At 43.8% G+C, this 23,333-nt stretch overlaps 1 protein-coding gene across 1 annotated transcript in view; it reads left to right on the plus strand.

Moving 5' to 3' along the window:
* The window catches only part of HUNK (hormonally up-regulated Neu-associated kinase), a gene marked incomplete at both ends in the record, with an annotated part of 54,378 nt that extends 38,617 nt beyond the window's left edge, over window positions 1–15,761 (plus strand). Inside the window, 5 exons of the mRNA XM_080612899.1 lie at window positions 2,439–2,574; window positions 6,452–6,620; window positions 7,673–7,756; window positions 12,742–12,922; window positions 15,115–15,761. Of these exons, the coding sequence (XP_080469025.1) occupies window positions 2,439–2,574; window positions 6,452–6,620; window positions 7,673–7,756; window positions 12,742–12,922; window positions 15,115–15,761 (1,217 nt within the window). The remainder of the gene's footprint in view (window positions 1–2,438; window positions 2,575–6,451; window positions 6,621–7,672; window positions 7,757–12,741; window positions 12,923–15,114) is intronic.
* Between the last annotated feature and the right edge of the window lie 7,572 nt (window positions 15,762–23,333).

The following is a 23,333-nucleotide window of genomic DNA, read 5'->3' on the forward strand; positions in this document are numbered from 1 at the left end:
CTGGTCTCTCATTTGTCAAAAGGGCAAAGTTTGCTCAAAGTTACACAGAATTCCACTGAGTGCAGGTCACCAGCTAATCAGATTAGTGCTGTCCTCGAGCTTGTCATAAAGGGGGCCTCACATAATGAGGGCCTGGTGGGGCAGTTCACAGCGCCCTTTGTTCACCAGCCTACTTGGGGCAGCAGAAAAAAATGGCTTCAGATGCAGCACGTCCAAAAATTGATTGGGCAGCTTCATGTTTGCTCCTTGGGAGACTTATTTTGCTCTCCCACAGCCACACAGCTAACTGGAAAAGACTTCTCTTCTCCTCTTGCCATCCAGCAGCTCAAATCAGCCAAGGTGCTGTTACTCGTCTGCTCCATGTTTCCTGGGTCTGGCCAGCCAGGGAGCCTCCCGGGGGGAGTCTTCTCTCCAGGATTAGTTTCTCTCAGTCTGGATCTGTTGATCTCCCTGGTACCTCACACGCTTCACTTAATCATCCTGCCTTTCACCAAGGGGGAAAAAGGAATTAGGATTTTTAAGGAGACATTAGCTGATTTGAGGACTTGGGGGGTGGGGGGGTGGAGAGGTAAGGTGGGGGTTTGGGGAGGCGTTATTTATTTTCCTCTGAACCTGTGGGATGCATGTGGTTTCTAACACAGAGATGGGGGGAGTGCTGGAGAGAGAGGAGATGAAATGGGAGAACAAGGGGTTTGTTGGTTGCCATAATGGGGGTTCCATACCCAAGAGTTGTACTTGGAGCATGCAGAGAGCAGCTGTAGTGCCAGCTTCCAGGTTCATGAGCTTAGATAAAGGCTTTTCTTGCTGCTTCCACAATTTTGCTGTTGTAGGAAAATAACAAATTTTTTTTGAAAGATTTAAGTAAAATATCTCACATAAATCAGCGATTTGTGAAGAGAGAGCTTAGAACAAATCCAGCTGATGCCTAGCTGAACCAGTAAATACATAACTGCATGTATCGCTGCCCTGCCCTGGCACATCAGCCCAGCTGTCCTGTCTTGTACTGCAACAGGGAGGTGATGTGGGTGGGCTTGAGGAGATAAAAATGCTCAGGAGGACAACCGGGCAAACAGAGGAGGGCAGCAGTCTCAGAGAGAACCTGTGAAGGGCAGCAGCACTGTGCCTAGGTTAATGTTTATGCCCTTTTCAGGTGAGGACATAGTGGCCTCACCAGCAGGCATATTATTCTCCTTAAATTGAACATAGGAACAGGAATTCAGAAGGGTTTTGCTGTATTGCTGGTGGAGAAGATACGTTGTGGCTTCACTGCTTCGGGGTAAGGGATGGTGTGGTGCTGTGTGAACATGCTGTGGCAATGAGACCAAACACCTGTAAAGCTGAATGGGAAGACCAGCTCATAATACTGCAGTTTTCTAGCACTGAGGCATTAGCACATCCAGTTCTATCTGTAACACAACCCTTTAGGGGGTTTGGTTTGCCCACACTGATGTGAAGTAGTTGTATTGGCTGTACTGCACTCAGAAGACACATCCCAGAGGACACTGTCCCGTGCCACAGTGGTCCTGGGCTGCCACTGCCCAGGGCACCTGCACGAGTGAGGAGATGAGTAGACACGACGTGCTCAGGAGAGTGTAGGAGGGAAACTGCAACTCTGCTGCGGGAGAAGGTGGGAAAAAGCTGATAAAGTGAATCTAGCTTTGATAATTTGAGAAATAAAGACCAGTCCTAGTTAAAAGAGAGTTTATTTTCAGCTCCCATAGGCACTTCATGTGAGTCTTTAAGCAGATCACTTGATTTCATTGCTTTTAATCATATAAGAAGCACATGACTTAGAAGTATCAGAAAAGTGCTTTGGAGAGCTTTTGCAAGAAACTCCTGGGGGATGGTTGAATGTCACTGAAAGTTAAAGATTCAGTATCTGAAAACAGAATGAAGCCCATTAATTTTACTGTACTCTTTTAATTTAGCTGAAACCTCCTGCAAGTGACTGGAAGTTGGATGGAAGCTGGGAGAGATTTTGTCCTTTTAATGTCAAAGGGAGCCCAAACCTCCATTGTCTTCCCTCCCAGCTCTGCATCCCTCCTCTCCCCTCCACTCACCCCCAATCCATCTCCTTCTACTTTAAGCACAGATTGAGCAATTTGCCTCTGACCTGACATCACCCTCTTGAACTCATACAGAAATCTAAGTTCTGGCTAACCTGCTCATAAACTTCAAACATGCTCTGAAACAAAGGCGCTTTTTCTCCTCTCCTTTATGACTCTATAAATCATCGTGATTATAAATAATTGTTTATTTTACTTATTAATCCCTTGTCATTTTTTTCCTTTTTTCACAAGAACATTAGCACATAGTTTAGGGAAAATGTTCCTTTTCAGTATACCCTTGGTCAGGCTACATACCTGTAGTAACTCAGCCATTGTGTTAAGTCATAAAGCAGATGACATATTGGAGTGCTTTTCTTGATTTCTTTACAGCGGCCATAAACTTTCTACGATCTCTACTAGAACCAGATCCTGCAAAGAGACCAAACATCCAGCAGGCACTTGCAAATCGATGGCTTAATGAGAATTACCCTGGACGAGCACCACCTAATGTCACATATCCAAACAGGTACCATGTCAAAGACTGGAGAAAGCCTGCCAGGTGTATGTACATTATATATATTAAAACATGGACAACTCTGTTGTTTCAGTTCCATTAGTGTGACAGCATCTGAGTGCATTTTCTGGGGTTGCTTTTGTGACTCCATCCTAGAAGTTGCTAGGATTGGCCATTGAATATGCTTTGCTTGAAATGGTCAAAACCCAGACCTTAAATTAAAAGCTGGCGTACGATACATTATTTGCAGGGTGGTCTGGGATGTAGATCATATGATTAATTGGCTCCAGAACTTGGAATGGGTGCATGTGACAGACAGTTTTGATCTTCTTGTTTGTCAGTAAAAGCCAAGCTCCTTTTCCAGTAGAAGCTATGCCTATTTGTGATAAATATGTGAGGTTGCAAACCATAGCGAGAAAGATCAGAGTTAAATGATCTTGCTCTCTTGGTTGTTGATCTTGAACACCTGTACAGTGCTGCATGCATGACTAAATGCAGACAAACAAATCTCACAGCCAGTCAAACACCCATTTAGGCAAAAACAAAAAGAAAGATACTTGTGGTCCGTTTTGGTTAGAAATAATCTTGCTTGACTTTAAATAACTGCAGTGTAGAGTTGGCACGAGCCAGCCAGCCTGGGCTGTCATTACAGTCACTGGAGATAAATAAGGGCACTTTTTTAATAATGATTAATGTGACTTATTTTTGATTCTGCAATAGGATGACTTTGTGCCCAGGAGATCTGAGTTCGTTTCCAGTGACTGTAAATGGAGCCTCAAGCAACTCACTTAGAAATACGTGTATATATTTAATCAGATAAAATCTCCTTCTTGTGTCAAAGCCCATCAGCTATGTCTCATACACAATCTAGTACCTGCAGAAGATTCACTGTAGGAGTTACTGGCTTGCAGGCCAAGATCCTAAGTAACACTGGGGACGTGTTTGTCACAGCCCGCATGGTCCAGGCTCCTACCTGAACTCCCTTCCTTCTGCATAGACAGGAAAGGGAGGTGCCCTAATTTAGCAGCAAGCATTTCCTTTCCAGAGGTAGTATCTTAACTTTCAAGTACGGCATTGTGGAGAATCACTGTGACTATGCCATTTTTTCACCTGAGAAGAATAACAGGTCTTCTGCTTTCAAAATATGGTTAGATAGATGCTGAGCAGCTTGGATGCCTGAAGGCATCACTTTAGCCATGCACTGAAATGGGGAAGGCAGATGTGAAGCCGGCTGCCTGCAATCCCAGACCTATGTGGACAGAATATAAATATGGCGCCTACGAAACAATTGTTTCATAAGGAATAAGAGTGAGAACAGGCAGACCCATGATCTCGACGTTACTGCCCTAAATTTAAGAGTAGTTGAGTTAATTTGTGTAGTATGCTGTCCAACAAAAGGAAATCTGAGTTTCTGTGGTTCATTGGACTGTACTGAAATATGGTGCATGTGAACATTGTACGGTAAAGATAGAGAAAACAAATGTAAACTGAATGAGTCGTTAAGCTAATGAAATCACTGTCATGATGAGTCTAATCAATCTACCAAATGTGGCATCCGTTAAGTGAAAGTGTAACTGAGAGCTGTATGGGTAATTTGATTCACTTGCTGTGTGCACCTTGTCTGCAGAAAAGAGGAAAGAAGAGAGAAATAGGGCTTGAATGTGCTTTCACAATTCTTTTGCATTTGTGGTTACATTTTCAGGACTCTATGCTGTCATTCCTAGCTTGCAGTTGTCATGCTTTAGTCATGTTGTGGTGGAAGTGTCCTAGAGTTTCCTCATTGATGCAGTTAGATAGGTGACTTACAGAAGAGGCTGGTCTCTATTAGAATACCTGTGCAATGCTCTTTATTTATGGAGTGCCCATTAATCATTCCCTTCTAAAGGCAAGCAAATAAAATGGAAGAACAGAAGAAAATGCGTTGCTGAACTATAGAGAGAGCATGTTTGCTCATGCATACATGTGTATATGGTGATGATGATAATCCTTTCCTGTTATAAACACTTTAAAGGGAACATCAGTGTGGAATGCTGTGCTTTGCTATTGAAAAAACTCAACCCACAACAGTTTCATTTCTTTCTCATTGCACTATTTTTCTCATAATTTGGTCTGAAATCAAAAGAAAAGTAGAAAGATGCTCCTTCTGTCTGAACCCAGATTTTATGTGGAGCTGTAAAGGATAAAAGCCATACAGATTCTTTCTTTTAATTTCATTTTTTGGGGAAAATATTGTTTTAGTTTAATTAATTGATACCCCAAACATGACCTACATAGACTTTGTCGTACTGGAGACTTATAGGGAAAATATCCTATGAAGCTTGAAATACTTAAAGACATGGCTCAACTCCTTTTGAGCTTGCCTCAGAAAGTACTGCCAGAGTCAGCTTCAACAGAGTTTCACCTAGTTTTTGTTAGTATGCAGGTATAGTTAATATTAAATAGTTCTGAAAAATCCACTCCTGAATTTGCAAAGAATCACTTCCTTTCTTAATTGACACAAGCGAGAGGCTGCATTATGTTCTTGCAGTGCTCTTCCACTGTTCTGGGGGTAATACCTGTTGTTCCCAAGACAGAAACATGGTAGGAAAGGGGAAAGCATGGAGACAAGGTGGAAGAACGGCAGAAACTGCATTTTCAGGAGAATATTCTCTCAGGCTTTTTATAAGCTTGCTTTTATTAAATAAATTCCCTGAAGGCAAGCAAAAAATTCACGTTTTGCTGAGCACCTGAAGTAGAAATTGCTTGAATTTCTTTTGCTGTCCAGATGCTTTAACGTGCAACAGCCAAGATAAGTTTTGCTTTTGAACTTAAAAACCCCCAACCCCAAGCATTCCTTAGCTGCAGAACGAATGTTAATCATGCCGAATAAAGGAAAATAGTTATTTGAGCTTTTCCAGACTGTGATTCACATCTTGTGTAAGTCTTCTGCGTCTGACCCAGGCTGCTGTCAGAGCTTTTGCATCACAGGCGCACAGGACAGGGGGATAGCAGGGCAGGAGTGGGGAAGGTGGAGAATGGGGGAAGGCAGGTTATAAAAAAGCCTGCACCCTAGGCTCCCCGAAGTTGCCTTAGCTAGACATTAAGCTTGATGTTAGGAGCAAAGAATATCCTTTGGAAACCAAATGAAACTCAGCATTTCTTTGGAGATGGATGGGAGTTGGCGGGTACATCTGGGAAGCTGGCCAGCACATTTAGAGGTCTAAATAGGAGCAGAGTTCTTTGGAAAATCTGTTTTTAACATAGATTGAGAAGACTCTTTGCCATCTCCACAATGCTGCTGTACTCCATTTCTTGCCTTGGCTGACCCTGTTATCGACGTTACAGAAGAGCACATACATAAACACATCTTGTACTTGTGCTTTTAACCAACGTGAGTATAGCAGCTGTTCTACCATTTTGAGAGGTGCTGCATTAACCCTACTTATATGTCCCTTTTCTGTGGCATGAATATTGTAAACACGTAAGGGTGAAGCTGAATGCAGTGGTGTTTGATTACAAGGAAAAGGTCATTTCAGAAAGCTGGTAGTAGATACCTGAATAGGATTTTACCCTTTTCCTTCAAAACCAGATGGATGATCTTAATAGTCTTTACTGGTTAAATGTAGGATAACAAACAGGGCATTCCAAGCATCATGGTGCCATTTGCATCACGGTAGGAAATGATGGAGAGAGTGCTGTTAGTTCAGCTGTCACAGCTTCCCATGGTGTCCATGGTTCCTGAATAGTCTACCCTTTTCATGCCTATCACGGAAGGAGAGAGCTAATCACTCCCATGTTAGTCAGCCTTTCAGGCCTTTTCTCCACACTCTGCCATGTCCCCCATGGCTGGCAAGGCTCTGTCGCTGGGAGGACAGTACGAATGGCATGCTCTGCCTCTCCCTCTGTGCAGGATTCACCTTGAGGACCTCAGCCAAAGCGTGCTGCTCCATATGACTGAGAAGCTCGGCTATAAGAACAGTGATGTCATCAACACTGTGCTTTCAAATAGGGCAAGTCACACGCTTGCCATCTACTTTCTACTTAATAAGAAGCTGGAGCGCTACTTGGCAAGCCTTAGGGTAAGTACTGCTTGCTGCTGATTCTTTGGACAAGTGGATGAGGAGAGTACAAAAAGTGCTAAAAGTTTCCCTGCTTGCTGGCATTAGATCTCAAGGCTTTACCCAAGTTGTTTTGGTTTTGTTTTAGCCTTGGTTTTTTTTCCCTAATTTTGTAGTAGTAACCATGAATGGGAAGTATTCCTTAAAACCTAGTGGCATTATTTCAGATAAGAATCCCCCAGGTTGCAGAGATAATTGCTGATAGGCTTTATGTCTCACAAGTGCCTGTTTCCACAGGAGTTCCCCTCTGGCTAGGCAATTACCCTATAGAAAGCAAATTTTGCCATGCAGAGCTTTACTTGTGACTTCTGGTGTAATGTCTCCGTATGCTGAGACAATTCTGCCACTTGAAACAACAATAACACAATGTAATTTGATTCAGGAAATTAAGAGGAAGCTTAAGAGCTATTAAGATTTTATTTAAAGAGAAAACTTAGCTGAAAGTTTTACATGAGAAATAACATGAATATAAAGTCTCATCATCTCCTGCTGACTTTCCTGGCTTGAGGGTTAGAAACACTGCTGATGGGTTTGCGCAGCAGCTTTCCCTAGGGCAGGACTCTGCTGCCACATGTCATGTCATCCTTCCTTGTACATCATGGGGAGCTGAGCGCACAAAAACAAGCTGCACGCTCTCTTCCCTTGGCCTCTCCACAGCTGCCTGTGCTCTGGCAAGGAGTATTAACTAGTTGAGGGTCTGTAGTCTCCTACGTGACTGCATGGCCAGGAGAGTGGTTTATATGGAGTTTTGTTCTTAATGGGCTGGCTTCTCAGGGAAATAACCCCCAGTGGCCTTCCGATCTGACAACAGCTTCTTAGTTTTTTTCTTTTATCAGCTCTTTCAGCAAGCTTGTTTTAACTTTGTTGCCATCAGTGCTATTTAAAATGTAATGGACCAAATTCACCATGTTTGTATGTTGAATGCCAAGAGTGGATATGGTCCGTTAAGCTGTAATCGAATGTTAGTTGTCTCTAATTATCTTGCATACTTTTCCATGCTTCTCTCTCCACAGAAGTCTGAAGGCCAGGACAGTATTTGTCACAAGAATCAACTGTACCAGATAGAAAAATACAAGGCAAATAAAGACTCCTATGAGGTAAAGCTTATTAATGCTTGTTAAGGTACTTTGAAAACAGACTGAATTTGAGGATCCATGTCGATTGCAAATAATGCAATGGGTTTCTTGACCTGTGGATAAAAAAAAAAAAAGACCTCTGGTCTTGCTTGTGCAGGACAAATAATTCCTCAATTTCTTTTCTAAGGAGCTAATATCAACTCCCTAGAATGGAAGTGGAAAGGTGACTTTCAGCTTTTCAACTTTTACGAGGAAAATAGAAGTTTCAAATGCCCTGTTTAGCAAAGAAATAATGCAGACTTCTTCAGGGGCCTCTGTGGTTTCACCTTGAGTACAAGTTGCTGGTGTTGTAAGAAGACCATAACTGTGTTGCATTGAATCTCAAGGCCTTGGTAGGGTAGGGCAGAGAGCTGAGTGACAGACAGTGATCCTCCCAGGTCACCTGACTTTCCTGGTGTCCTGGGACAACCCTGGCTTGACTACCAGAAATGGTCAAACTATTAGAACAAAACTCTGTCCAGGTTAATATTTTTTGGTAGCTCACCACATCATGAGGGACTTCCCTTGGCCAGAGAAAAGATTTAACCAGGTTACCTTTTGCTCTGTCGGTCTCCAGTCTTTTTACCTGCAAATAGAGAAGGTAGTTTGTTTGAAAAGAATACATATCAGACAATAGGAGTCTTCTCATGGCTGAATTTTTCTTCCCTGGCTGATTCTTTGCCAAGCACTAAAATTACAAGGGTAATATGAGCTGTGCAAGTCTTACCTACCAACACAAAGAGCAGTACTCTTGAGGAGCCTACCTTTTTCAAAAGCTACTCTTCCGTGCTGGACTGATGACCTAATTGCAGGGGCAGTTTTGTCTCGTGGCTGGGTTTGTTTATTTTCAAGGCTGCTTGTGAGACAAGTTGAACTGCAAGCCAGATGGCAATATCAGGGCAAAGTCCTTCTTCTTTTCCTACATAAATCAAAAACCATCTTACTTAACTGTATCAGCAGTGGGTAGACTCAATTAATATAATATTTCAAAACACTCTTTGACAGCTTACTTCCAGCTGTTGCAGGGAAACGTTCCCCTGGAAACACAGGCCAGTATGTCATGCCAAACCTATTCATGGGCGAGCACTGCAGATGATGAATGGGCTCTCTGAGCCAGCTTCCTCAAGCTGCTGGTGTCACTGCTCTGTGCAGTAATGGAGAGCCATGGATGAGTCTGCCTGCCATCCAGGCATTACCTTACAGCTTCTGTGTACCTCCTTCACTCAGAGTTAGTCCCAGTGTAGCTATTTAGAGGATGAGGGGGTGTTATTTCTTTCTTGAAATAGGTACCTTGGTGCAATCACAGTGCAGGCATTGTGATAATAATACAGTATATTCTCTTTGCATGGACATAGCTGAGTATAAAGCATGTTTTATATTGTTTTAGGTGTATTTACACAAGGAGATTATGTTACACTTACTGTACCAGGACAGTTGAAGTAGCACACGTGAATAGAGACCCTGGATGTTACTACCATTTGTAACTATGGTAGGCATCTCTCCTAAAATGCCTTCCTGAGGATGGGAGCACATGCTGGTAGTGTCTAGCTCATGCCACTGGCTTCAGTGGGTGCCATCAGGACTCAGGGATAGGGATTTTGTAAGCTCGGACAGATTCATGTTCTGGAGCTCAGAGTCCCCTTATTACAGGGAACTGGTCCCTAGGCAGACACTGCACAGAGTGTAGCTGTGCGTTGCCATGGGAATAGCAGGGAGGTTGCCGGTCAGCTTCAGCTTCGCCAGCTGACTGAATTTCTTTCACCTCACTCCAGCGATGTGAAATAAGGACTTTGCCTTGAGCAGGGGCTGCCTCTGCCTGCCAGCAGCACCACCTCCTGCAGGAGCAGGCGGAGGGCACACGGGCAGCGATCATGCCCAGCCTCTCTTCTCCATTAGGTTTCCTAACCTGGGGTGGTGTGATCAGCATGCCAAGGCTGAGGGTGCTGGGAGCTGCTGCTGGTGCTAAGGAGCCAGGCTGTGTTGCAGGCTGATTTCATTTTAGTACTCAGAGTGGATGGGCAGCACAGGGAGGAGGGAGGAAGGCAGCAGTCTGTCTCTCTCTCTCCCCCCATCTCTTTGTTTTTGCTGGAGATGCCTTAGGTGATGAGTGGCCACCCCCCACACTAAATCTAGGGCACCAGCACTGGGGGTACCTGCCTCCCACAGCGTAGCTAGTGGACAATTCTTGAGAACTTGTATCGTTGTCCTATCACCGTTTCATACATGGCCAAGGCAAATAGCCTTTATCCTCCTTTCAAATCCATTGCTGGGACTAAAGAGTAGGTTTTAGGGTCGAGGTCAGGACAGGAAATAGCAGAGGATGATGTAATGCCAAACCTATTCAAGTATAACATACCGGTACAACTCCTGCATTGTGTGACAGCATGCCATTACATGGCTGTGCATGGTACAGCGAGGAACGAACTTTTACAACTCCCCTGAAGGAAAACTTCCTTTCCTTTTAAAACATAACAGTATGTGGCATGTTGAGAGTTTAAGGTTTTAGTCATTTCCCCTCTCACAACCATCGTCTAATAGAAACAATGTTGGTAAGTTTTAAAACTACTTATAAGACTATTTGCAACATTCATCCAGGGTAAACTAATAAATTGCCTACACTAGATATGTGAATTTTCTCTTTTCATGGGTGCTTTAATTGTATGGAGTGACTGCTGCTTAGAGAACATAACAGCAGTGTGAAGGCAAAGTCAGGAGCACTGGGCAGGTGAGGAGCTGCAGCTTTGCTCTTGCACCATTAGGCTAAAAATATTGCAGCACTGAATTGTCCTGCATTCCGACAGATGCTGCAGCAGCCAACATGCAAATTCTTTCCTCGCCTATCCAAAATAGCAGAAAGTTGCTAACAATCTTGATCAGCTCCTTTAGGCTTAATATAGTCACCACTTGATCTCATCCTCACAAGTACCTTAAAAAAAGATACTTGGTAGAGCCCAGTCTCTGCTGAACTTGGCAGCAGAGTTTCAGAGCCTTGAGAGGAAAAATAGTGTGGTGAGCTCAAAGTTTACTATACAGCTCCCACTGACTCTATTGTTGCAGGTTGTTATTCACACAGATTTATTATTATTATTGCTGTTGTTGTTATTACTTCATCATCATCAGTATGTGACTGTGCTTGCCAAGATAGTGCCTGGGATTGATTAGATGTTGTGTCGTTCCAAGCACAGCATGGGCAGGAAGGAACAAATGCTCCGTGCCAGAGGTGTTTACAGCCTCTAAAGGCAAGGGGAAGAGCACCAGGTGGAAGAAGAGGTATCACACAAGCAAAGTGATGATGGCTCCGTAATGCGTTGGTTTGTTTCCATGAAAGAGTTAGCCAGCTTTAGCTAGCTAAAGGGAAAGAAACTGGAGGAGATCGGGGCAGATGGAGAGAAGGCTGGGAACAAAAAACACGTGCACAAAGGGAGACTGAGGTGAAGACCTCACAGAAGGTCTCTGGTTCTTGCTCTTCCCAGTCACCTAACCACTTTTGTAATAAAACTAAAAACTCCAGTTTGTGATTCACTGAAACTCTTCCTCCTGACTCCATAACTTTTGAGAAATCAAAGATTAATGAGCCCAGCGGTGCCCAGACACCATCTGTGCAGGAAGCTGAAACTGTGTCTGAGCCGGGAATGATCATAACAAGTACAGTCCAGTTATTTTCCTTTTAGGTGCCTTAATATGTTTCCAGAGCTGTTTAGTGTTCCAAGAGAACCCAAGCTGTCTACTGCTTCTTTCTTTCTTTTCCCTGTCTCATATATATGCACATTACTTTGCATCTGAGGGTTTTCATAGACTTCATGTCAATGAACTTCCAAAAGAAAATCATCAGGAGAGCCAGCCCTTTGGCAGTGCATAATTATCAGACAAAATACAGGCACAAAACTGGGTGAAGGAACTTTCCTGTGAGTCTAAAAAGACTTGTACTTACACTGACTTTTTGATAAGACACAGCAAAACATGTTGCTTAAGTGAGAATCACAACCAGAGAAACAACCCTGAAGTAACTGAACCAGAAGCCCCAAGTCTTTGAGGTTGGCATCTCAAACCAGATCATGCAGCTTTGTTACAGAAAGGCAGGAGATCCTTGAGGCCTTTGAGGTGTAGCACAACAAACCCACAAATTTGATGCCTGATTCTTTTTTGTGAAACAAAACTTTTGGCTCCCCCTGAAATCAGTGGCAGGTAAAGAGTGTTATATAGCTTGTAGAATCTATCGATTCATGCTGAAAGAAGATACAATGAATTTTCACTGTAAAACAGTGCTTTGAAAACTCCATTTCTCTTCAGAGTCCCACTCCCAGGTTTTGTCTTAACTCTGTCATTGCTGGAGGTCAAACCTATCTTTCAGGATGTAGGTGCTTGCAATCCCCCTTCAGTTGCCTTACCCATCACGAGGAGTTAGAGTTCAGTGAAGGGTTATGTCAGCAATTTTCTTCCCCTGCATGTCTTCTGCAGTTGCAGAGATGCTGTAAAAGTAAGGGCTTTTTCCTCCCGATCTTGTTTGGACAGAAGATACATGACTCAACTTCTTTAAATCTTTTCAGCTCACCTTTTCAAACGCCACAAGAAGTGCAATAAAGAGAAATCAAAGACCTATTTTCAGTGCTTAAATAGGGAGGCAAATTTGAGGTATGGAGGAGCACAAACCTGTATCTGCTTAAACCAGTGAGGTCTTCTAGGACTAATGGCCTCTGAAGAGACAGCTTTCCTTTTCCTTTAATTTTCCAAAGCCAACTTTCACACTGCATGAATGTCAGAGCAGATGGGAGCCATGAAATCGTGTCAAACAGATCAGAGGAAAATGAGACATGGAAGATTGAGGTTTTTTGAGTAGCCAGGATAAGTTCCTTGTAAATGTACAGTTTTTAATTTGGCTTTGGTAAGTGGTGTGATTAGAAGTCTGGGGGTCATTTAAGCTTACCTTAAGTAAACCAAATTGTTCTTGTTTGTTTTACAACTTAAAGGACAAAAAACTCAAAGAACAAGAAAAGAAAGGGGAGATTCTTCACCGTCAGCTCCCAAAGAAAACTGAGAAAAGTCCAGTTTCATATAGACAGCCTTCTTCCTGTCTTATCTCACAGATACAGAACACCAAGGCTCTGCTGAAGGACCGGAAAGTCACCAAGGCTGGAGGTCCGGAGAAAGGTCAGTGGGAGAAATACCAGTGATGTGTTCTTGTGTGCACGTGCATGTGTGGGCATGTGCAGTATTAATGAGAGTGTCTTGTGTGTTGTGTTTTTGTTAGTAAATAGTCGTGGGCTTGCATTAGCTGTCTGCTTTGGAGGTGGTATGTGAAGGAGAACTGGATAATACAGTCAAACATCCTAAGGAAACCATGACAATGTTCAGCAGTCATGAATCCTCACTTCTACTTCTCTTTTTATTTGATAGAATTCCCACAGTGTTTTAAAAAAGCTTTCTTTTCCTATTTATACGTATTTATACAAAATCATCCGCACTTCACACTAGTGCCTTGAAAGCATCAACACCCACCCTAGATCACTGACAAACCAAAGCTGGTAGACAAGCTTCTTCCTACTGTAGAATGTGTTTTACAAAGAGGGAACTAAGGGGCAGCAGGGGCAGAAGTCCCTGCCCCTGAGGAGAGTGCCGGTAACAGTGGCATTCCTGGGAGAAGCAGTAGGCAGCAGCTGATGGTGGAGAAAGGGTAAAAAGGCAGCTGAGAGGAAATGCAGGTGGGACTGCCAGCCCCAGCAAATTTCAGGCAGCAAAAGAAAGGGGGAGAGCATTAATGGGGAAAACATTAGCAGGGAAAGGAGAAGACGAGACAGCCAGAGGAGAGCAGAGCATTAATCACACAGGGTAGGAGGCAGCCTGGGAGGTACGGGTGAGAGCTGCTCACAAAAGGAGGTGGAAGAGAGGAGTGGAGGAAAAGGGGAGTCAGCAGGGAAAATGGAGTGTCGGTGGTGCACACTGGGGAGCAGGAACGTGATGAAGCTAGCTGTTAAATGAAAGAACTAAATAAGGGGAGGTCACTACAGAGCAGCATGGGGAGCAGCAATGAACAAAATAATTACTGTGGTGTCAGTGGGTTATTTAGAGTGGTGGATTATTGTAGTTTCATGCTTCTTCTCATGACTTGATAATTTATCATTTGATGCTTTCTACCTGAAAAAAATGTCAAAATGGTGTTTGTCTGGGAGTAAGGGCACCTCTACTGCAAGGCAGCAGTAGTTTGAGAGCTGGTCAGAAATGGGACACACTTTTTTGTGAGAAATGTAAAAAAAACATTTTAAAAATGCACATTTTGTTCAGATTGTTGTTCCTTTTGGGAGGAAGGCCCAGGGGAAGTAAGCCGAGTTAGGTGTCTCCCTGCTTTTTTGAACTGAAACCTGAACATGATTCATATTTCAGCTAAAGCATTTCTCTGCTTATGGAAACTGTGTTTTGACACTTCTTAAATTGAATGGTCAAATAATTTTGACCAGTTTTAGAAAGAAACTAGTCAGATTAAACCTGATCTACTTTTCCCAGACAACTCCCAATGGGGGTGATTTCATCCCATGCATTCATTCAGGTCTCAATCCCTGCCGAGACCATCCCTTTCAAAAGAAGTACATGTGAGATTTGTGGCTGTGACCTGAGGGCTGGCAGACCTAAACTATTTTATATCCCTTTTAGATGGTTTGAGACCGAGGGAACTTGTGGACAGTGGTTAACTGCCAGTCCACTATTCTTCCAATTAGGGGGAACCTAGCAAAGCAGGCTGCTTGGAGAGCTTTCCATAAAAGCAGCAAAATGTGTTTTCTTGAGATTAGCTTGGCATAAGCAAGTGCCAGCATCCTGTAGAAATGGAGCAGATCTTCTCCACGTGATGTTTTGTTTTACTGGGCCGAATCCTGCAAAGATTGTTCCATTTATATTTGGTCCTTGTTGGAGGAAGATACTTGCTGAAGTAGATGCAGCAAATCTGTTCCAACTGTAACAGCCTGAATTTGGCCAGTGCAGCTACTCCATATTTACATGTGTGAAACCAAGAACAGATTTTGTTCCAAAATGGAAGGAGAGACATTAGGGATTAACTCAGTGTTGTCCCCTGTGTCTCTAGGTATGTCAGTGAATACAGTGTGCAGGCCCAGTGAAAACCATGCAGAGTTGTGCTAAGAAAGGAGAAACATGAGATTTCTCAGACATGTCCTTAGAGGGTATAATTAATACAAACAGCTGAAGACATCTGTGGTTTTCCATTTCATGTCCTTGTCTTACTCAGTTTAAGCACTGTGCCTGCCTTTGAGAAAAGTGACAGATAAATTATCCATGAAACAGCAACGTAAGTACAATCTGCTCTTCTGGTTCCTTTTCTGATTGCTTTGCAGACTCCAGCGGTGGGTTAAGCCCTTTCCATGAACCCCTGGCAGCCAAGACGGGCTGTGTCACTTCCAGCTCCTTGGAGTACCTCGAAGTCCAGCAGCCGCCCCCCAGAACTCCTCGGCTCCTCAAGAGGCAGGAGTCTCCGCAGCAGGAGCCGTCCCGGATCGGGGGCCGGACAAAGGACTCCCCTCTCATCCTGAATATTGTGCACTCCTTCGAGTCGGTTGACAGAGAGGACCAGATAGACCAGGTTTCCCCCACTCATCAGTACAGGATTTTAGGCTCGCCAATGAATTTCCCTTATAAAAGCTCAAGTGAAAGGACACTGTCCCCACTTTTTCAGCCAGGGAGCGCATCCCCTGTCCACCCCACCCAGGTCTCTTTCACGTATGAAGAAAAAGTGTATCCAGCGAAGGAAGAAGCAGTGTCCCCTACTCAGCTGGTTTCCAACAACCCCTTGGGCAGCCCTAACTGTGTTAAAAGCAGAGGCAGGTTCCCCATGATGGGGATCGGACAGATGCTGCGGAAAAGGAACCAGACGATGCAGTCAGCAAGCGACAAGCCACTGGAAGCGAGGATGCCTCAGCTGCAGCAGATGAGCCCGACACAGATTTCCTTCAATGCGGCAGATGCTGTCAGTGGCCAGTGTTAGTCTGACGTACTGGGATTTGCGCTGCTGTTCTCTGGGACCTAACCTTTTTTACCTTTAACAAGAAGGGAAAGCCACAGGCATGTTACTGTCACTATGTAATACACCACAGTGGTTCAGAGTGGAAAATCAGAGTTCTGCTTGTAAGGAAGGCATTGTCCTACATATTAAACCTGAAAGAAAAGAGCTCTGCTTGTGCTGGTAAGAAATATTAGCATTTGGCATCTGACTCTACAGTAAAACATGTCTTGAAAGAGCTATGCAGCTGGTGTTGCAGTAAGGTTGATTTGAAGAACAGCGAGCATTAACAGTTTGATTCATGAAGGTAATCTGCATGGTGCCATGAATGCCAGTCCCATCCAGGATCTGTGGTAAGACTGTCCATGTTCCATTTGGCTGTGCTACACAGTACGTGGTACAACTATAGGCATTGTTCACGTGGCTAGACAAGTGGAAAAACTCAAGGTACTATGTCCAAAGTCAACTTGCTAACAAGCCCTGCCAAGAAGACAGAGTTGGTAAAGCTTGAATAAAGACACGAGTGATCTAAACATTCAGAAAAAGTGGGAGTATTGGAAGCCAAAGCAGATTTTATTGTTAATTGCCTAAAGTAGCTAATAGTGGAATCATTTTTATCCTAAAGAAAATGATGATTTAATGATGTCACTCAGAAGAAACATGATTACTTAAAACAAAGTTTCATCATGTGGAAACTCACCGCACTAGAGGCCTTTCATATGATGGCTCTGCAAGCGGATGCTTCACACAGTAATCCAGATTGCAACACGCTGTGTCTAAACAATCCAGTCACCTCCAATTCTTGCATCTGTACTAGTTCCATGGTGCACCTATGCCTGCATTAGCCCCTGTTACAACAGAGCAGCACTGGACACACTTGAAAGCTTTTCTGAGAGACTGCAGTGAACTAAAAAGACTGATAAAGGACACATGAACCTGTACCAATACCATTTTATACTGCAATGTTGGTAATGCAGTGGTTACCAAAAATTCAGTATTGTTATGAGCGGTGAAGGTGATTAACTTTCTAAATGACACCATCTTTGCATACTGGTCTTGTTTTTCTAAGTAAATGATACATCTGAGAGATTGGCAACAGTTATTTTGTCTTAAAAGCATTTCCTATAAATTAGAAGGTTTAGCCAAAGACTACTCTTTTGTTTTATCTGTGCCACGCTTGCGTATGTGTTTGTGTGCACGAGACATCTCAACAAAGCTTGTTCCAATCTGGTTCCCAAGCAGGCAGCTCTGGCCTGCTTGTGCCCCCCTGGTGCCCACCCACTTAACGTCATTTCAAAACCCATGCCGCAGAGGTGTTTTCTTTTTGGAATTGGAAGGTGGGGATTTTGCGTTGAGACCATTGGTAGGAATCCAAATCCTATTTTCATCAATATTTTTGCAAACAATTTTGTGACCCCATTGGTTTGGTGTCTGTGCAGATGTGAGAGTTACCTGTGTTTGAGAAGCTCTCCTTCTAGTTTGATGAGAAATATACACAGTGACTGGGACAGGAGGGCCAGCAGAGGCGGCAAGAAGGTCCCCAGAAGAGCCCATAGTTGAGAGTATGTTCCCGATTCTCAGCGTAGCACAGGCCTTACACCAAAATCTGCAATAAAGAAATTGGACATGAATCCAAATAGTGACTGAACAAATAACTGGGATGTTCGGTATTTTGAATGCTTGCTGGCAAAACCAGCAGAGCAGAATGCCCAGAGAGCCCTTCTCTGGGCTTTCTGCAGGTGGGCACTTCACCTTGGCACTGAAGCCTACCCATCAGTTCAGTATGGGGAAGCCCATATGTGTCTTGAAGTCTTCATTGTAGTGAGGAGACCCACCTCTGGGGTACTTAAGCTACCTGTAAAACCATATATATAAAAATCCCAATATGATAAGACAGCCCTGAAATAATTTTACTCATTTTCAGATTGAAAAATGTAATCTTTTCTTTGTCCAGAGTACTGTGCATCCCAAGGGTCCGTTTTAGCTCTCCCTTTTTTTTAAAAACATCAAAGCGTTTTCTTTTTCTTCATGCTAAGAACATGTTTGTGCTGCAAAGCTAGCAAGCAGGGACACCTTTTAGTATCAAAGAGTCTTTTGTGTGCGTCGGACTTGTGTACCTGAACAGATGGCAGATACTGACTTGAATTACAAACTCAGGTTTATTTGGAACCCAATAAAAGGTTGGGGCAGGCAGAAAAGAGACATGTATTTTTTGTGAAAACCCAGTAAATATGTGTAAGAATCAGAATGAAAACAGAAATGTTGAATCTTTTTATTATATTTATAGAGAATATATGAGTACTACACTGCTAAAACATAACCATGTATCCAGCTTAGACAGTAGCTATGTACAGTCAAACTGCAGTGACCATAGAAGGGACTTACTGAAACACAGTAGTGGAAATTCCAAGGGAAAGAATTGTATTTGTTATCATTATTAAATATATGTACTTTTTGAACAAGATTGCCATGGACTGCTGACTTTTTTTGCCAGGTCACTATGTAGCAAGGATAATCTAAGTACAAAAAACAAACAGTGAGATGGTGAGGTAAGAAGAGGACTACCAGCACCTTTACCTTCACCCATCAAAGACCATCCCTTTAAATCTGGCTGCTGACTTGCCTATAAATCTTGGGTGAGCTAAAAGGCTCAAGGGTGGGGTTTCCCTTGCTTAGCATTAGCCCTCTGCAAGTTGTGCATCTAGTCTCTGGTCATTATCTGTGATATCTCTCACCAGTGGAGGCTGATAGGTATCTCCTGTTCTTTGCATCTTAAAACAGAGGTCCTAAATGATGGGAATGAATTGCTCCTCAGCAGCGCATAGCTGTATCCAGGTACAAGGAAGGGAATAGGGTCAGCCAGTTCAGATGAGAACCCAGCTTTTAGACAGTCATAGGAAGTCACTCCAATATAAACAAAAGCATCTGCTGATCAGCTTTCAGCACCTCTGGATTTAATGTCTTCAAGTTGTAGGGACTTGTCCTACCTTTGCTAAGCTTAGCACAGCCACGCAAACTGGTGATCAGTCTTACAGCGTCAGTTGGAGTATTTCTTTTGTTGATTCCACGATTCTTTTAAGTACAGTTTCTTTCTCCTCCTACCTTTGCACAAATCTGTTTCCTAGAAGAACTGATCCAAAGACTTCCAAAGTCGGCTGAGTTCATCTTCTGGTGTTTGCAGTAGGCTTGGCACTAAGCCTGTAATGAACCTGTTTGATAGGTCTGAAAATATGCCTTATGCTTCAGATTGTGCATTAGGGAAAAGAGCACTGGTGAGCTTTGGATGCAAGATGGAAGCACTGTGGCTTTATGGGGTCTTTCTGAGGTGCTGTTTACGTGCAGAACCCAATGGAGTCAATGGAGCAGCTGTGAAGGACTGAAAGAGGGTTTTGCAAACTGATCACTGCACAGCAATTCAGGTTCCATAATGATAGGAGCGATTTTGTTCAGGCTTTTCTGCCTGGAAAAACAGGTGTAAAATTTATTCAGCGAGACAACACAAATCAGCATCTGTTGCTAAAGGTGTTGGTCTTTGTGCTTCTCCTGTAAATGGGCTGATAAATATTAAAATCCCCAAGTACTGAGGTGTGCAAATCCTAAAAGTAAGTAACAGCTACTTTCATACTTTTGTGCATGACATCTCTTGATCTTTGCAACAAAATCCATTAGCACAGAGGTGCAAAAAGGCTGGGTCGGGTTTGCGGGACTCTTAAGTCTGTGGGGCACCAATAAGATGGTTTGTCAGAGACTCCCCAGAGTCAGCCCCAACAAATCTGCCCAGGCCAGCAATGTGGCTAATGTATGTAAGAAGGGAATGGAGGGGGAAGAAAGACTTGGTGGTCACAACAGCTTTGCTGTACTTCTGCTGGGCAGACTATGTCAATGGGAGAGCAGGAGGCTGGTGGGTAAGCTCTTGGAGTGTTACTAGGTGTAGAGCTGCTGCTTGTGGTAAGGGAGTTTTAGGCTGGCACAGATACACCTCCTCCACAGTTGGTGGGAGGAAAACCTCCAGTCCAAGACTTTCCCTTTATTTGATCACTTGTAATAAGGCTTTAAACATTAGTGTTTGAAACACCCCAAAGTGCGCAAGGGCCTTGCTTATCAAGAATTCAGCAGAAATGTCAGGGACACTATGCCTGCATGCAATAGTTTGTATTTTGCCTTCTGCTTCCCTGCTTTTTTAATACTCATTGGTCACAAATGCTTGATTTGCTCTTTTGTTTCCCCTTTCACATAGCTTCCCTGGAGCATAACAAAGCTGATGGGTACATCACTAGGGCCTGGTTTTCCTATTAAAAAGTTATAGCTCTGTGGACTGAGAGCTACAAATCACTCGCATGCAGAAATCCAGCTGTGTGGCCAATTTATGAATAGGTGTGACTCCTATGGCCTTTCTGCAAGTTCCCTGTGTCCTGGTTGTGTGACTTGTTTGCATCAGGGGCAGTCTCTGGCAGGAATAACGTGGGGAAATACCGGGAGATGGTTCAACTTCATGTCATCGCTTCTGAGTGAAAGAAACGTGCTCCGTCAGAAGTGAGTGAGTGTCTTAGTTGCAGGAGGTTTTCCATCATGAGAGCTGCTTAAGCATTGATTCCTAAGCTGTGTACATTGGCATGTGTTTCCTGGGGCATGTTTGCATTGCCTGTAATTGTCATTCACAAAGATGGCTTGCAGATGTAGGCAGGGGGAGGAAAGGCAAAATCAGTCTGAGTCTTTTCAGTGTTTAGTATCAAAAGAAGACTGTAATACAATGCTTTCTGTTGTTAAGGTACAGGCAATTAGCTGTTGTTAGAAACAAAGAGCATCAGGATAGAGCCTGAAGTCGGATTTGGTGTTCACCTGAGCATCTCTGCTGTTGGCCTGCTTATGCCAGGGCACTGAAAAGCCCGAGAAAGAAGAAATAAGAAGAGGTTTATTGATTAAGGGTGAGGTGCTAAACTTGTTTTAAAATTTTGGCTAGTATCTAAAAACAAGACTACTGCATTTTTGAGATACAGATCGTAAAGAAATGTATTCATTAATGTTTGTATGAATAGCACTCTTATAAATGTAAAAATCCCCAAACTCCTTGTATCTCTTAAAACCAGAAAAGACAGACTCAATCTAAAACAAAGGAAAAAAAAGGCCACCATAAGCTTTATTTCAAAATAGCTTCCCTCTTTTTGTTTCACAGAAGAAAACAGAAATACAGTCCTGTGCTTATAGCATAGGGATGGCTGTTAGATAAAATGGGGGTTTTCCTTCCATCTCTACTTGCCCCCGAGCAATTTGTTTCTGACTTGCCCGCATGCGGACTTGGACCTGTGTTTTCTGTGCCCTCCACTGAGCTGATGTTTCCTCTACCTGGTCACCAATCCTCATCAAAATCTCTGAAGAGATTTCTGAGATCTCTTTTGGTTGAAGGCAGCCAGGAAGGTTCAGGCATTGTTCAGGAGGTGGATAGATGGATAGATGGATGGATGGATGGATGGATGGATGGATGGATGGATGGATGGAAGGATAGAAGGATGGATGGATGGATAGAAGGATGGATGGATAGAAGGATGGATGGATAGAAGGATGGATGGACGGATAGACAGACAGATGGACAGATCTGGGATCCATGACAGAAATACCTTTTTCACCCCATGTCAAACTGAGTATTATTGTAGGGGCTATCCAACACATACCGGTATGTGTGCGGCATTTACCCCAGAATTACTTGGGCACTTGTGCAGCAAAGCTCCTGTCCATGTGCCAGGCTATTGAGCAGGCCTGAAACTGAGATTGCTCAGTCTACTATGCTGTCACATTAGCCATTGGATATTACAGGGGATTTTGGTGTCTGTTTCCAGTCCTCACTATTAAAACAGTGTCTGAGTGCAGCTAAAATGTTTCTGTCACCTCCGAGCACAGGGCTTGAGGGGAGGAATACAGATTTGCAGTTGCCAGGTTCACAAGTTCTTTCCGCTTCTGTCTTTGAGCAGCAATCTGAGTACAAACCCTTCCCCAGAAAGGGTCTGCCGGTGGCCTTTGTGCCAGGAAGTGGTCTGTCCATCCCTGTGAGAGCTGCCCACAAGTCTCTGGAAAACGACAGTGGACAGATTTTTGAGAGGAGGCTGGGTTGTTTTAGCAGCTCAGTTCCCCAGTGACCCGGCCCTGAAGACCCTGGCACCGCAGGAGCAAGGGAGTTTGGGGGGCAGCTCACAAAGCCTACCCCCTCAATGGTTAAGTGAGAGCTGGAAGTGGGATATGAAACTGCTGAAGGTTTTGACGAATGAGACAAGTTTCTGACGTGATCTTGCCATGTGGGATCACCACCCAGTGACATTGGTGGGAAACCCTCCCAAGCAGCACCCACAGGCCTTGGAGCATATTGTACAGAAGGCCACCATCACACTTCGGGAGTGGGGAAATGGGAAGCCACTCTCAAAGGGGATGTGAGCAGAAGCTACCACAGAGATGACATCTGTAAAACTGGGAGGATCTTCTACCCTAACATTTTAATTGGGGCACTTGCTGTAACTCCCCACCAAAAGCTTCTTTCTCATGTTTATTGACTATCACTTTCCAAAGAGCAGTTAAGTAAGATGATAGTGCAACACAATTTTAGAGGGGTGAAAAAGTCTTATTTTCACAGCATGGCTTCTGAATGGAGAAGTTTGCTATCTCTATATATGAAAACAATGGTGTACAGGTATTGCAGCCAACATTTTAATGCACACAGCTGTTTTGTCAAGCACCTCTGAAGAGGAGGGATGGGAAAGAAAACAAGCATCCATCCTGCCACACAGCAGGCAGCGCTGCAGGAGGACATGGCTTCTGCTTATGGTTATGTGCAGCAACACCACAGCAGAAACCATCTCAGCAAAGATGAACATGTTTTGCTTTCTGTGAGAGTCAACACACTAATTATTAACTCGGACAAATGAAAGCAGAGGGCAGGCAGAGGGAAGACAAGGAGTAGATGAGGAGCAGCTCTCCCACGGCTGGAACTTCATAAAACCAAGGCTGTGGCTGAACCATCCGTCTCTTTCTTCTCAAGCACACCACCCTCCTCCAGCTCTGCTGACCTGTTTCTGTTCTTTCCCACCCTGGGGCTGGTTTTCCAACTCTTCACAAAGAGCGACTTCAGGAGCTGAGCCAGCTGAAAAATAATTAACTTATTTGCTGGGTGGTTTTCAGCTCCCCTGAGCCCACACACTCTCTTGCATTGGAGAGGGGATAGGATCACAGAGGTGGGGTGGCGGTGCCTGGCACCCCACCAGTCAGGACAGCTCCTGTGACCGGTCCAGGGTCCTGCAGAACTGCAGCCTCAGGTGCTCTGCTCACAGGCTCATAAACAGGAATCAGGGCTTGTTTCTTCATTTAAACGTGAAAACAAATTTCAGATATGAAAGAGCACCAATCTGCTCATGCTGGCTTCAGCAATGGGTCTGCCTCGGGCTTTGTAACAAAACCTACTCAGTTTTTCACCTCTATTGCCTCAGAGGCAGGAGAGTCTCTGTTTCTCCTGAATGGGAGAAGGAGAACATGGCAAGCTTGTGCAAAAGTGTCATTGCAATTGCCAGGAATGGA

This window comes from Psittacula echo (genome assembly GCF_963264785.1).
Source record: "Psittacula echo genome assembly, chromosome: 3".
In the NCBI taxonomy this organism is placed as follows: domain Eukaryota; kingdom Metazoa; phylum Chordata; class Aves; order Psittaciformes; family Psittacidae; genus Psittacula; species Psittacula echo.